Source organism: Xenopus laevis, chromosome 2S (assembly GCF_017654675.1).
Source record: "Xenopus laevis strain J_2021 chromosome 2S, Xenopus_laevis_v10.1, whole genome shotgun sequence".
NCBI lineage: Eukaryota > Metazoa > Chordata > Amphibia > Anura > Pipidae > Xenopus > Xenopus laevis.
The window spans coordinates 138,516,639-138,532,360 of record NC_054374.1 but is presented as its reverse complement, the minus strand read 5'-3'; the positions used below and the strand labels follow the sequence as shown (position 1 = coordinate 138,532,360).

The following is a 15,722-nucleotide window of genomic DNA, read 5'->3' as shown; positions in this document are numbered from 1 at the left end:
AGCCTCAGCATGATTTAGTACAATTCATTATTATCTTTAGAACATCAACTGCATTACTATGTGAGAGTGTTTCTAATTCCATTCTGGCAAAGGGCACACAGCAGTCAAGTATTACATTATGGTCAGGATTGTGATTAAAGTGCATTACACGCATATACACTATATTCAGAATACATTGGACTTGTGTTAAACAAACCAGCCCTTTCTAGCTATGCCCCAACCATGCCTCAGCTGTGCCCAGTAGGGGATGCACCGAATCCACTTTTTTGGATTCAGCCGAACCCCTGAATCCTTCATGAAAGATTCAGCCGAATAACGAACCAAACCCGAACCCTAATTTGCATATGCAAACCAGCAAGGGGGAGGGGAAAATAGTGCCGTGGCGAAAAGTTCGACCAGGCTCAAGGATTCGGCCGAATCCGAATCCTGCTGAAAATGGCCAAATCCAGGCCGAATACTGAAACAAATCCTGGATTCGGTGCATCCCTAGTGCCCAGTGCTGCCCAAGGCCAACAAGTAAATCTGGAAGACATTTGCAAAAATTGTTTTCAGCATCATCAGTACGAAGTTTACATTTTCTTTAGGGCCAAATTTTTTCAAGCTTTAAAGGAGAAGGAAAAGTACCAAAGCAGTTTATTGTTAAATAGATTAGCCACAATAGTGCAAGCTATAACACTAGTTATTCTGCTGAATGCTTTACCATTCCTGAGTAAACGGCTCTAGACACTCTCTCTGTTTGTTTAGGATAGCAGCTGCCATATTCACTTGGTGTGACATCACTTCCTGCCTAATAACAGCAGGGAGGGGGAGAGGAGCAAACTGTGCATGCTCAAGCCCTTCCCTGGATTTTTAAAATGAAAACAGGAAGTCTGATACAGAAGCCCATGTGTACACAATAGAAGGAAAGAATGTGGTGTTTCTTTTGACAGAGGACTCAGAGCAGCATTACTTTGAGGGTTTACTGGTGTATTTATATAGATCTTTCTGATAAAGCTTACTTAATTTTAGCCTTTCCTTCTCCTTTAAACAAAATACATGTCTGTATTATGCCTATTGTTTTAAGACATTCCCCATAGACAATAAACTTTGTATAAACAAATCATTTCCTTCCCCCCCCAGCTGCATGTTGTCTCAGGTTTACAGATAAGGGGGAGTTCATTATATAGGGGGTGATTTGATTACCTTCTTATTTTTCCATAACTACTCTGAAGCACCAGGAGGTTGATAAATTAAAGTGCTTTAAGTTTCACAGGTTTCCCTGTTTAGTACGGGAAAAAATAAATATATCTTATGTCAAACAACACGCAAACTGTACATCCAGCATTTACCCCATTCACTGAACTAGGGGTTTATATTTACTCTTTAAGAGTCAGTAAATTTAAAAGGTTTATACATTTAGGAGAGTGTCATGGAAAAAATAGAATAGTTCATGCAATGGAAACAAAGACTAAACAATCTTTCATTTATAACAATCGAGCTCTTGTGACAGAAAGATAACACAACAATGCTTGTGAAAAGTAAATAATGATGGAATCCCTTTAATGTTAATCAGGGATAAAATATGTATGCTGTCATACAGTAAACTTGTTCTGTATACAGCCAGATAATACCCATGTCAAACAAGTGAAAAACAGCTTCACCCACTACAAGCAATTGGTGTATTTCCAGCCAATTACACAAGCTGCCTTTTAAAAAAATGTAGATGTTTATTCTGCTCAGTTGTTAAGTTGGATGTAACAATGGAAATCAACAGATGATCTAATAAGGCCCATACAATAGTGTGTAGTGCAGGAAATCTAATTGTGTGAAACTATGAGGGCACAGGGATAGAGCTCTGTGTAGCAGACTAGGGTGGAAGTACAATGAGCCATAGCCAATCACATTTTAATGAATGCAAAATAAACTTTAAATGGGTTGGCCCAGCATGGTCTGGAATGTTTTAACATTCACTAAAACAATAGGAAGGTATCAGGATCCACTGGAAATCAAACCCTGGTCTGCATGATGAACTATGCAGGCCCGGATTTGTGGAAAGGCCACCTAGGCCCGGGCCTAGGGCGGCAGGATTTTAGGGGGGCGGCATGCTGTCCAACCACACACACATTGGTTCAAAAACACTGGGGATGCGCTACAATCATTTATTTAAATTCCCATATGCCAATCCTCATTGCTCCAATCCAGAAAATTTGCATGAATAAAGGGGAGGGGACAGGGGCGACAAACAGCAGTGGACCTAGGGGCGCCCACTGCATAAATCCGGCTCTGGAACTATGCCTGCATTAACCTTCTCAGCCACTGGGTTTTGTACAGTGGACTACATTCTTGAGATTCCCTTGCCTGGTTCCTGCCCGTGTTCTGCCTGATTCTCTGCTCTATGACCTTGTTCCTCCTCTCCAGTTCCCCTTGCCTAGTTTCTGTTGGACCTCTAGGAATATCTGTCCCACCTCCCAGACCGCCCCATGAAATTAAAGGAAACATATAACTTAACTAAAACGCCCCCATCCAATCTTGTAGGCAAAAATTAATAATTTATTGTATAGTGCTTATTTTACCTTGGGATAAAGCAATACTATTATATTTTATAATGGCACCATTTATTGGAGCCACTTACAAATCTGCCATTGTTCCTGTCTGTGTTTTAAAAATGAAGTGGGCATGTCCTTACAGCCGCTGCCTACACAAGCAAAGACAGGTGTCAGTTCCCCACCAGGTCATTCTAGCTGCTGATTGGTGCGTATATTATAGGTCAACATGCCGAGAAGCCTGGGAAAGGAGGCAGCAAGAAGTGGAACTGATGGGTAGGACTTTTTGAAAAAATTTTAAGTAAATCAACCCACAACATTACATTTTTTAATCAAATTTGTTCTAAATTTAAGAGTATGATGCACTGGCACATTCTGAACAATTTCCAATATACATTCATTAAATATTTTCAGTGTTTTTAAAGTAAATAGATGTGGTATCTGTCTGTTCACATTCTCTGCACTCCTGGTTCTGATTCCTGAAACAGTTACAAGCCAACTGATTCACAGATCTGGAGCAGACCTGACTGTTATATTATTTTATGAGTCAGTCCCAGAAAACAGAGGGATGAACAAATACTGCTTTCAACTGCAATAACATTTATAGATAACATCAAACCACTAAATATTGGAAAGTTTCACAAAATGGCATTTTCTTTCCTTATGTGAAAAATCAACTTTTGGGAGGAACACCCTTTTCATGGTAATTGCAGAAGGGGCACTTTAAGGCCTTTTGAGCTCCACTTTTTAATTAGAAGTTTGAAAACTATGCACAAAGTCATAATGGCAAATAACCTAAAAGATGCCTCCATAGACTAACATCTGAAATCGCCTGCTAAGGCCTTGTGCCAGTACTTGTTATGTGTATGCTACATGGAGGCAGGCCCAGAATGCTAATCTGGTGGGCCTCTGTACATTTGAGATTTCAGGGTTCATTTTGAAACTCAGTCCAGAACTGCCTGGAGGCCCATCACAACACTTTTCCCTGGCAATTAATTCTTTACATGCAATCTCATTGCAGCGGTTTCATGCAATTTGGTAGCGGTTTCCGGCACTTTGGCATCATGTTTTTGGGCTGCTTAAAAAACATCAAAAAGCCCCAAAACACCTTAGAGCCAGAGTATTTTAATGTTCAGTTGAAAAAGGAGTCAGTAGTGTTAAAGATTTTCTCCCTTCACTACTGGCTTTACTTTTTGAAACCTCCCCCTCCAGTTCCCTGCCTGCTGCATATTATACAGTTCTTTCAGTTGCTTCTCCACACAAAAGTATTATGTTTGCAGAGTGCTGCCTTGACTGCCTCCTTGTATGAATGATGGGCTCTATGACTGTAATGGGACAATGTAATAAGAGGTGCAAAGTCTGCTATAGGTCTAGTAACTTATAGCATCAGTCAGTAGGTAGCAGTTACTAGTACGCTTGAAAAACAAACATCTGACTGGTTGCCATAGGTGACTAGGCCAGTACAAACTTTGTGTGTTTTATTAAATTACCCATTATATATGACAGGGAGATTAATCTTTGAACCTATTGTCTTCTTTGTCCAGTCCCAGTGCAGATGGTTCATGCAGGACAGGCAGGCAGGAAAGGGAGTGTTCTGCAAACATGAATATTCTTGTAAGCCAGCTTTTCAGACCCTCGTTCCTCATAGGAACAAAATTAAGCTTGGATTCAGTTTTGTGACCCCAAACAATTAGTTTAGAATTAATTTTATTATACACCTTATTTGATAAAAAGAAATCTTGGGAGGTATTGTGCCATCAGCCAGGGACAATCCTGGCCCCTCTGTCATCCTGAGGCCGCCTGCTTCTGCCCCCCCCATCTCCCCACACTCACCTTTTTGGCGCAGGAGGTGGCCCAGAGGGTCTAGGGGTCCACAATGCTAGCACAGACACAATTGTACTCTTTCCAGTTTGATAACTGGAAATTTAGCTCTTACAGTTATCAGGAGTGGCAAATTTGCCTCTCCTGATAACCAGTGGGGCGCTACCCCAACCAAATTAAACTCATCTCATTGGTGCAGCACCCCTGCCATCAGCTGATGGAGGCAGATGGAGCTGCACATAGGGTTGCCACCTGGCCCGTATTAAACTGGGCCAGCCAGAATTAAACATTTACCCGCAATGTATTCGCTGCAAAAAATGTAATACCCTACAATCCCCTCCCAGACCATCTACACTGTCCAGTGTCCAATTACCCCTTTAAGTACATGTCCAACTCTACTCTGCCCATTTCCACACCCCATTACATCATCATCCTACCCCCAAGTGACATCACACCTGCTTACAAACTGAAGGTCAGAATTGTGAGGGAAAAGAGGTGGCAACCCTAGCTGCCCACTGGTGGTGATACAATGTAGGGAAAATTACTGGTTCACTGATTAAGAATAGTACAACACCTTAATGGTGCAGAAGGTTTTTTCTGGTCTGAGGATGTAAAACTACTGTAGATAATGCTTGATTTGACATATATAGTATGTACCTTGGAGTATGTATCCTGTTTTGAAAATAATATATAAAACTGTTTCTAGAGGTTGGCCAGGTGACTTATGCCTGTACTTGAAAATGCCTGGTTATGTTGGAATACTCTGTGGGGGAGTCCCTCAGCTTTTGTGCTAAGTATCAATAAATCACTTGTCTCTTTTATCTAAATGTTTGTGTGGTCAGTTTCAATCATTCTAAACCCCTGCACCTTCTGAGGCCCCCAGCAGTCACAGGCATACCTCCCAACTGTCCCTTTTTCGGAGGGACAGTCCCTCTTTTGACAGCTCAACCCGCAGTCCCTCATTTGTACTGGAAAGTCCCTCTTTTCTCTGCACTGAACAGCCAGAAAAAAAAACAAAGTTTCTCACTTAATTGGCTTTTAGCAGAGAGCCCAGAACAGCTAACAGGTGCAAATAATATACTTTGTAACAATTTTGAGACACAAAAACACAGTTTAGATAAGGAGAAATATTTTCAAACTTTCATAACCTGCCAAATTTTGTAAAACAAACATGGTAATTAGGGGGTGTGGCCACAGAAAGGGGTGTGGTCAAAAAAATTGCTGCGCTACGTGCGGAAAACATTTTTTTGTCCCTCTTTTTACTTCCAAAATGTTGGGAGGTATGGTCACAGGTTACACCTCTGAATATACATTACATACATGGCCTAACAACACATGATCCATGACTTATAACAGTAGTTTTCTTTAAAAAAAATTAAAACAGGCCCTGGCATTTAGGGTACACAGAGGCCCAAACAGCCCCCACCAGCCCACTAAATACTGACTTTCTATGAGACGTTCTAGCAGCCCCTCTGGCATTTGCCAGAACCCACAGATTGCCAGTCTGGGCCTGCTGCAACTTTAACTGTATTTCCCAGAAAACCCCACACCATAGTTATAGAGGGACATAGAGATGCATGGTGAAAGCACTCCCGTGGGACTAGAGAGAGATATTAGCTGGGAGTGTGCGCAAAAAAATCGATAGAACACTGGCAGCAACACTCTGGGACTAGGGACGCTTCAATGACGTCGCAGTTTTGTTTCGGGTGTGTCTCGTGCCACTGGCCGCAGGGGGCGGGGTGAGACTGGTAATGATGTCCAATAAGAAAGGGGAAGGGGCAACGATAGCCAATGGCATTTAGGAAGTGCTAAAGAGCAGATAAACAGTGCAAGGTCTCCCGGAAGGAGTGCAGAGGCTCCTAGGAAAGAAGGTGTGACAGGTATGTGCGCTGCTCGCCTCACCCTAACGCTATAATTCTGTGTGTAGAACGTTATTTAATTAAACCTGTAATTACCCCACAGCTCAGTAACCCGGACTCGTACTACTGCTCTCCCTGCTCCGGCTTAGCGGACAATGACGGGAGAGAATAATACACTTAACAACCAGTTGATGTTTATTTGTTGTACTTACCGACAGCACTTTTTCTATAAGGTTAATAAATATTTCACACTTCCCAGCGCAGCCCATTGACATTCCATGGCTTTCTTGTTTCTGTTCATTACAGGGCTCATTTCACTTTTCACTCATTCACAGGATTCACCTTTATACATAATGACAGGACTTTCCCCAAATATAATCACCAAGCAAAAATTAAATGTCATTAATAGTTATTGTGGCCCCTTATCAGATATAAAACTTTGGACTTTCGCTGTCTATAGTAGGGGGTCACTGACCCCCTCCTCCATTCCATTAAAGGAAGGTGGTTCACCTTCAAACCAGTGTCGGACTGGCCCGGTGGGACACCGGGAGAAAACCCGGTGGGCCCTGACCCTCGTGGGCCCCCGCCGGGCCAGACCCCCTCTCCCAATAATTCTATTTTGGGGGAAAAAAAGTCTTCGCCGATGCGCAGTGCCTTCTGCGAATGCGCTTGCGCACTGAGTGACGAGCTCAGCACAGTAGAGGAACATGGGGTCGAAGGGGGTCCCTGGAACAGCAGTCCCGGTGGGCCCCAGTCCGACCCTGCTTCAAACAACTAGTTGGTTTCAGATAGATCACCAGAAATAACGACTTTTCTAATGACTTTCAATTTTCTATGTGTCACTGTTTTTCTAATATTGAAGTGTGAAGTGTCATTTTTCACCTGCTGAAGCAGCTCTGGGAAGGGGGGTCGCCGACCCTTTAAACTGTTCTAAATGGATACATTTAGTTGATACATTTCTTATCTTTGTCCCTGCTGAGCAGACTCTCTGAGCTTCATTACAGACAGCTGCTAGAATTGATACAATAGTTGATAATACTCCAGAGATGCTGCTGAGAAATGTATCAACTCAATGTTGTAACAGTTTAGAGTCTGCGCCTGAATTACTGAGTTGCCAGACTCAAACACCAGAGACACGAACATTCAACTTTAAACTGAGATTTTGGAAAAACAGTAAAAAATAAATAATGGAAAGTAATTGAAAAAAGTCCTTAATTCTGGGGAACAATCTAAACACAACTTAACTGAAAAAAGTGTTTGGAAGATGAACAACCGCTTTAAAAAAGCAATCAGCAGTGATTTTTAAAGGGGAACTATAGTGAAAATTAAAATTTTATATAAGCTTCAACACAGGGTCGGACTGGTGGGCCCTGGGCCCACCGGCACTTCTGTCCAGGGCCGCCCTCTGAACTCACCTGGTGCGGCGCCGAGCGTGTGCACACTGCCCCCCCCCAATGCCAAGTGTGTGCGCACCACCCGCCGGCGGGGGCTTTCTTTCCTAGCAGATATATTAGACAGGGCCGGGCTGCACCACACAGATGCCCTAGGCAAGCAGGGCTGTTGCGGCACCAGTACAAACAAAATCCAACACATTAACTGCCTTTTGCAGAAATCCTGCATGTAGAGAGACATGATCTGGTCTGGTGATTTTAATAGTGAGCTCTAATACATCTTCTAGGCAAAAGTAGCCCCCCTATAAGATATATTGGATCTAACTAATTAGACAATATGTTCCTGAGCAGCAATAGTCAAGGACTATATTTTGGGGAAACTTTTGCCCAGTCTTTGAGACAAGGCTTCTGTCAAGGAAACTGGGTTTAAGGACAACCTTATTCTATTGTTCCACTGCTATGCTATTGTAGTTTGTCTCCCAGAAACACATATGGGGGTACTTATGTGAAGGTGGATATAGTAGGACAAGATGGAGGGGAAAAAAAAGCAACAGCAACTCTGTATCTGTAATGACAAACCCATAACCCAACAGCACATGTAGACAACCCTTATGTTTTGAATTTTAGCAATAGCTGAAGGGCCATAGGTTGTAATTTATCATCACTAAAGATGCATTATTTCTATGCTATGGCTAGGCTCTGAAACACCAATGGGCCCCAAGGCATCCCTGGAAGATCTAAGAACAGCACTTAAAAGTAAAAGCCAAGTCCCACTGAGAGGGATTCAGTTACATTAAGTAGGAGAAATAACAGCCTGCCAGAAAGTAATTCCATTCTAAAATGCAGGCACAAGTCACATGAAAATTGAATATAAAAAAATCTCTTTTGAGAAATGGATTTCAGTGCAGAATTCTGCTGGAGTAGCACTATTAACTGATGTGTTTTGGAAAAAAACATGTTTTTCCATGACAGTATCCCTTTAAAATGTAGCTATGCATTTTCATTTCTGATATTCAGCCCCTGAAAAAAAAAAAACTGTCCTCAAAAACAGGTAATAATGCCTTATTGCTAAACATGGTGGTTTTCTAAACTGTTTTTTTCTCCAATTAGTACTTAGGTAAAATACACGTGGTCATCTCGTAATGCAAATCACGATGTTTTTTTACTAGCGGTTTCCTAATAACGGCATGGTAATTGTACAGGTATAGGTGGGTCACTTCTGGAGGCAAAACTTAATTTCCGTCAAATTCACTTGACACATTCAGGGTGGGTGTAGCTTCAGGGTTCTGCAAAGTCATTAGTCACAGTTGCCCACCATACATTAGAAGAAGAGTGGTGGACACATTTGCAGCCACGTGGAAGTGCAGGAACATGTTTGGACACAATGACCTTAAAGGGATACTGTCATTGGAAAAAATCTTTTTTTCAAAATGAATCAGTTAATAGTGCTGCTCCAGCAGAATTCTGCACTGAAATCCATTTTTCAAAAGAGTAAACAGATTTTGTTATATTCCATTTTGAAATCTGACATGGGGCTAGACCTATTGTCAATTTCCCAGCTGCCCCAAGTCATGTGACTTGTGCTCTGATAAACTTCAATCACTCTTTTCTGCTGTACTGCAAGTTAGAGAGATATCACCCCCTCCCTTTTTTCCCCCCAGCAGCCAAACAAAAGAACAATGAGAAGGTAACCAGAAAGCAGCTCCCGAACACAAGATAACAGCTGCCTGGTAGATCAGCACTCAATAGTAAAAATCCTTGTCCCACTGAGACACATTCAGTTACATTGAGAAGGAAAAACAGCAGCCTGCCAGAAAGCATTTCTCTTCTAAAGTGCAGGCACAAGTCTCCTGACTGGGGGCAGCTGGGAAATTGACAAAATGTCCCATGTCAGATTTTAAAATTGAATATAAAAAAATCTGTTTGCTCTTTTGAGAAATGGATTTCAGAGCAGAATTCTGCTGGAGCAGCACTATTAACTGATTTATTTTGAATTTTTTTTTCCCCCATGACAGTATCCCTTTAAAGGAATTTTGTCATGATTTTTATGATGTAGTTTTTATTTCTAAATTACACTATTTATGTCAAATAATTCACTCTTCAATATAAAATGTAATTCCTGTACCAGCAAGTGTATTTTTTTTTAGTTGTATTATTGGTGTGTAGACGTCATCTTAGGTCATTTTGACTGGTCATGTGGTTTCAGAAAGAGCCAGCACTTTAGGATGGAACGGCTTTCAGACAGGCTGTTGTTTCTCCTACTCAATGTAACTCAATGTGTCGCAGTGGGACCTGGATTTTACTATTGAGGTTTAGGTATGCACCGAATCCACTATTTTGGATTCTGCTGAACCCCCAAATCCTTCACGAAAGATTCGGCTGAATACAGAACCGAATCGGAATTCTAATTTGCATATGCAAATTAGGGGGTGGGAAGGGGAAACTTTTTTTACTTCCTTGTTTTGTGACAAAAAGCCACACAATTTCCCTCCCCGCCCCTAATTTGCATATGCAAATTAGGATTTGGTTCGGCCAGGCAGAAGGATGTGGCCTGCTGAATAACGCTGAATCCTGGCCGAATCCCGAACCGAATCCTGAATTCAGTGCATCCCTATTGAGATATACCAGGCAGCTGTTATCTTGTGTCAGGGAGCTGCTATCTGGTTACCTTCCTATTGTTCTGTTGTTAGGCTGCTGGGGGGAAGGGAAGGAAGTGATATCACTCCAACTTGCAGTAAAGAGTGACTGAGGTTTATCAGAGCACAAGCCACATGACTGGGGCAGCCGGGAAACTGACACTTTGTCTAGCCCCATGTCAGCACTATTAAGTGATGCATTTAAAAAATGTTTCCCATGACAGTATCCCTTTAATGAATCGCATCAATATGCACTCTCCATTGTGTCTAAGCACCCACACTTGTGGTTGCATTCTTAAATGACCTCTAAAATATTCTAATGCCGAAAATGTGACATTTGAATAGTGAAGCTCCACAGTACAAAATTGCATAGTTAGCACTTCTGTAAGACTTCAGAATTCTAAGGGCACTGGTACACAAGGAGATTAGTTGCCTGTGATAAATCTTCACTACCGCAGATGACTAATCTCCTGCAAATGCTTTCCCACCGGCTTGTTGTTTTTCTAAGGTTGCCTCGTGAGGAAACTTAGGGGTGAACACAGAAAAACAAAGTGCTGCATATGTTTTCTCACTGGCGATTTATATTATTGCTGGTGGGTAAGCATTTGCAGAAGATTATTACCCTGCAATAGTGAAGATGTATCATGGGAGACTAATCTCATGTGCTAAAACATTTGGATATTATTATTATTAACATGTATTTTTAGAGCGCCAACATATTGAGCAGCGCTGTAATATCAATTACATGAATTATGTACATATAACATGCAGAGTTACATACATAACAACCAATACCAGTACAAAAGGAAGGCCCTGTGCAAAAGAGCTTACAATCTAAAGGGGAAAGGAAAGAGACACAAGGTGCGGGAGTGGGCAATATAAAAAAAAATAAGCAGGTGAGAGATGTAGCATATGGTATTGCATTTGGTAGCTAAACAGAGTGAGGGTAGGCTTCTCTAAATAAGTGTGTTTCAGAGATCTTTTGAAAGCAGAAAGGTTGGAGAAAGTTAGATAACATGGAGTGTATGGGTGGTGGCCATTACGTAACTTGGAGCATTCTGGATAACGGGTTCCCGAATAATTGATCCCATACATGTACCTTAAAAATGCTGAAATCATTGCAAACCTTATACTTTACAACATCTTACTATGGGGCCGATTTAGCAAAGGTCTAAGTGACTTGTGCCTGCACTTTAGGAGAGAAATGCTTTCTGGCAGGCTGCTGTTTTTCCTTCTCAATGTAACTGAATGTGTCTCAGTGGGACATGGGTTTTTACTATTGAGTGTTGTTCTTAGATCTACCAGGCAGCTGCTATCTTGTGTTAGGGAGCTGTTATCTGGTTACCTTCCCATTGTTCTTTTGTTTGGCTGCTGGGGGGGAAAGGGAGGGGGTGATACCACTCCAACTTGCAGTACAGCAGTAAAGAGTGATTGAAGTTTATCAGAGCACAAGTCACATGACTTGGGGCAGCTGGGAAATTGACAATATGTCTATCCCCATGTCAGATTTCAAAATTGAATAAAATCTGTTTGCTCTTTTGAGAAATGGATTTCAGTGCAGAATTCTGCTGGAGCAGCACTATTAACTGATTCATTTTGAAAAAATTTTTTCCCCATGACAGTATCCCTTTAAGCAGGGGGGTCTACATATTCCTGAAATGTCGGAATCAGAAAGTTGAAGTTTTGCAGCAATAGAAGTGCCAGAGGGAAACAGTGGCTATAGTGTTTAAGAACACCACAATTAAGCACAATTTATCTATTCCTCTTCAAATAATGCTACTGTAGTAATTAGTGATATTCAAAATATTTATGTACATTAGCAGCCGGTTGATCAAAAATCAAATTTGATTTTTTTCACAATTCAATTTTTTATTTTGCACCCAAGTTTTATTATCGAAAACTTGAAAGTCTGGTGTTTATTAAGCAAAAAACCTAGAAAATTTGAATGTAAAATCTGGCAAGGTCATGTAGACGTCTATAGGAGAAGTCCTAGGTTAAGCTCATGTTGTTGGTTGATTTGAGGGTTTTTATCCAAAAACTCCATCAATTCGAGTTTTCTAGACATTAATTCGATTGATTCGAGTTTTTTGGGACATGACCTCTATTAGAGGTTTTTTTGCCCCATCAGTTTTCATTCGTATTTTTGACTTTCAGATTGACTCATAAATATCCAAACATTCGAAATTCAAGTTTATCCGAGGAATAAAAACCCTCGCGCAACTCACAAATTTAATTCTTGATATATATGCCTATAAAGTTACCTATAGGTCACGTTGATCATTTTTAACTGACAAGTCTGCTTTTGTAAGTCATTGTTACTTACTGTTTTACCACTCAGTCTAACCTGTCATTTAGAACATGCAAAGGAAATGTTGCAATAGATGTAAAAACACTGGGCAAATTTGTCCATGGGCAGTAACCCATGGCAACCAGATTGCTGCATTCATTTATATACTTGCACCTGGCTTTAAGAAGTTAATCACTTGATTGTTATGGGTAAATTTGCCCAGTGTTGATAAATGAGCCTGAGTATATTTTTGAGAACAGATATATGTAGTCCTCAGTATTGAATTATAGCTAATGTTACAGATCTTGCACTGAATGTTTTGCAACAACATGCATAAATATTCAGTTCCAATTTCTCTCCCATTTAGAAAACCCTCCTCTTTGGAAAAATATGTGGAATCCAAACGTTCCAGGTATGTACCACTTGTATACAGTTTGGGACCACTACCTGCAAACTCAGTTGAAAGTATAATTGTTTAATTGCAAAGGTATTCATCTTTAATGAGAATTTCTATTATTATATAACATTTGGCATTTTATATGAATTTATATAGTGACAGCTTATTGGTAAGCGGAGCAAAAAAGGAGTGGGCTTTAAACTAAAATGGGTGTTTTTGGCAAATCTGGAGAATAACTGGGAGTTTTAAACAAAAAAAATACATCTATGATTATTATATTTTTTATACTACCATTGCAATTAGTTTATGCTGTGTTCAAAAGTAGGCTTTGGCGAATTTGACATGTTTGCCAAAAACCCCCGGCAAAATGTCGCTGATGGGCATTAAAGTCTACGGGCGTCAAAAATGTTTTGACGTGCGGCGAAATTTTATTGACGCATCAAATTTGCCCACCCCTACAAATGAGTAATAGAAAATCAGCAACAAAAAATCATTTAACAGAAACAGACTAGATAAAGTGTTTCTGGCAAGCCCCAGTTATATTTTATTGCTAATGTAAGGGAAACTCTAGTAATCAAAATAAACTTTACTTACGCTATATCAATTATTTGAGTCTTGGTTCTTTTAGTCTAGGAAGTCAAGCAGACAGAAAGCATTTTGTGGACACTGATTGCATCATGCCAAAATCTTGTTTAATCGCCAAGATGGGGCTTTGGTAGCCATGCACTGGTTACACAATTAGATGATGTCGAAGGTGGAGAGGGAATATAAGGGGTGCATAGAGGAGTGGAAGGCAATATATGATTGACAGCTGAGATTTTTAAACAAGTTTATAACCGATATGGGTATTTAAAAAAAAAAAATGTAGGGGCAGGTTTATCAAGGGTCGAATTTTGAAGTGGTAAATACTTTGAAAGTCGACCATCGAATGGCTTTACTTCAACTTCGAATGTTGAAGTCGAAGCTTTTTTACATCGAATTTGCCGATTTGCGGTCGAAGTAAAATCGTTCGATCGACCGATTTAAATCGTTCAAATCAAACTATTCGGACGATTTTACTTTGACTTCAAAAAAAAAAAAAATGCTCTAGAAGGTCCCCATAAGCTAACCCAGCACTTCGTCAGGTTTAATTTGGTGAAGTATTGAAGTCAAAGTTTTTTTAAAGAGACAGTACTTCGATTATCGAATGGTCGAATAGTCAAACGATTTTACTTTGAGTCTAAGTCGTCTATTCGATGGTGGAAGTATCCAAAAAATTACTTCGAAAATTCCCTCGAATTCAGTTCTGCCCTTGATAAATCTGCCCCTTAGTTGATACATTTGTTATCGTTGTCCCTGCTGAGCAGAATCTCTGGGTTTCATTACAGGCAGCTGTTAGAATTGATACAATAGTTGCTAATACTCCAGAGATGCTGCTGAGAAATGTAACAACTAAATATTGCAAAATTGTGACAGTTTAGAGTCTGCACCTGAATTATTGAGCTGCCAGACTCAAAGACCAGAGACAGGAACATTCAACTTTAAAGTTAGATTTTGGATAAACAGTAAAAAGTAAATAATGGAAAGTCTTTATTTCTGGGGAATCTAAATCAATCTAAAACAACTGAATTGTGTCCCCTTTTAGCCTTTCTAAAACAACACTCTACAACTTTGACGCAGAGGGCACATTGGTGGGTCATATTATGTTTGGGGATCTAAATATAAAATTAACGTTACATTACTAACAGTTATTTTCTGCATTAGGGGTTTCTGACATAATAATGGTTTTAGACCGGTAATAAAATTGCTTCCATTCAGGGACCCTAACTGGCTGTGCTGTCTGCATATTTAGGCAACACTAGAGTTGCTAAAACTGAATATTTCAGGGGTAAACATTTTTTCTCTTTCATTTTTTGAGTTTTCCATAAATATTTATATTAAATCATTCTATCTTCTCTGGCTGCTTTTTTTGTTAATACTTAATAGGGCAACCAGGTGCAGCATATCCACCAAATACAGGATACCCACCTGCAACTAACCCAGCGTACCCTCCAGGTACAGTGCCTCCTGGTACATACCCTGGACAACCTGCTTATCCTTCTGGACAACCAGTTTACCCCCCAGGGCAAACAGTATACCCTCCTGGACAACCTGCTTATCCTTCTGGACAACCAGTTTACCCCCCAGGGCAAACAGTATACCCTCCAGGGCAGCCTGCATATCCTGGACCTAATCCAGTACACCCTGGGCACCAACCTGTTTACCCACCACATTCTGGACCTGGTATGCCAGGATATCCAGCAATGCCCGGAGGACCATTTATACCTGGCCACCATATGGACAAGAAGATGAAGAAGAAGATGAAGAAAGCACATAAATCCCACAAGCACGCACATGGAAGGGTGAGAAAATACATTTGAGCAGACTATGAATAAAGTGATAAAGGGATTAGTGGGTGGAAAAAAATATGTAAATGACTTTTATTGAGTTTGTCTTTCTTCCACTTCTGCAGAGATCATCATCATCATCTTCCTCTAGCAGTGACTAGTGATGCAACTAAGCCCCTCTGGCTGAGCTGTTTGTATGTGTCCCTTTGCAAGACAACATGATTGACCTCTTTAAAACATCAGCATTTATTTGCTGCTGCCAAGAAACCAAAGAATGATTCTTTAAATATTATTGCAAGACTTCCACAGCAAGAGTGGTGCTACGTACTTCCACAGATGCACAGTCCTTTTTATTTTCTTAACCTGCTTCTAACAAATAAAGATTTCATTTACTATTTTAGTGTTTTCAAACATGATAATATAATTGATATAACAAAATACAT

At 40.5% G+C, this 15,722-nt stretch overlaps 1 protein-coding gene across 1 annotated transcript; it reads left to right on the top strand.

Annotated features, from left to right (window-relative positions):
• The first annotated feature begins 6,092 nt into the window (after window positions 1-6,092).
• LOC108709903 (proline-rich protein 13) lies at window positions 6,093-15,674 on the top strand. The gene is made up of 4 exons (XM_018250153.2): window positions 6,093-6,223; window positions 12,884-12,928; window positions 14,879-15,294; window positions 15,405-15,674. The coding sequence occupies exons 2-4, from the start codon at window positions 12,907-12,909 to the stop codon at window positions 15,438-15,440; spliced, it is 474 nt and encodes a 157-aa protein (XP_018105642.1). The 5' UTR covers window positions 6,093-6,223; window positions 12,884-12,906; the 3' UTR covers window positions 15,441-15,674.
• Window positions 15,675-15,722: the final 48 nt, after the last annotated feature.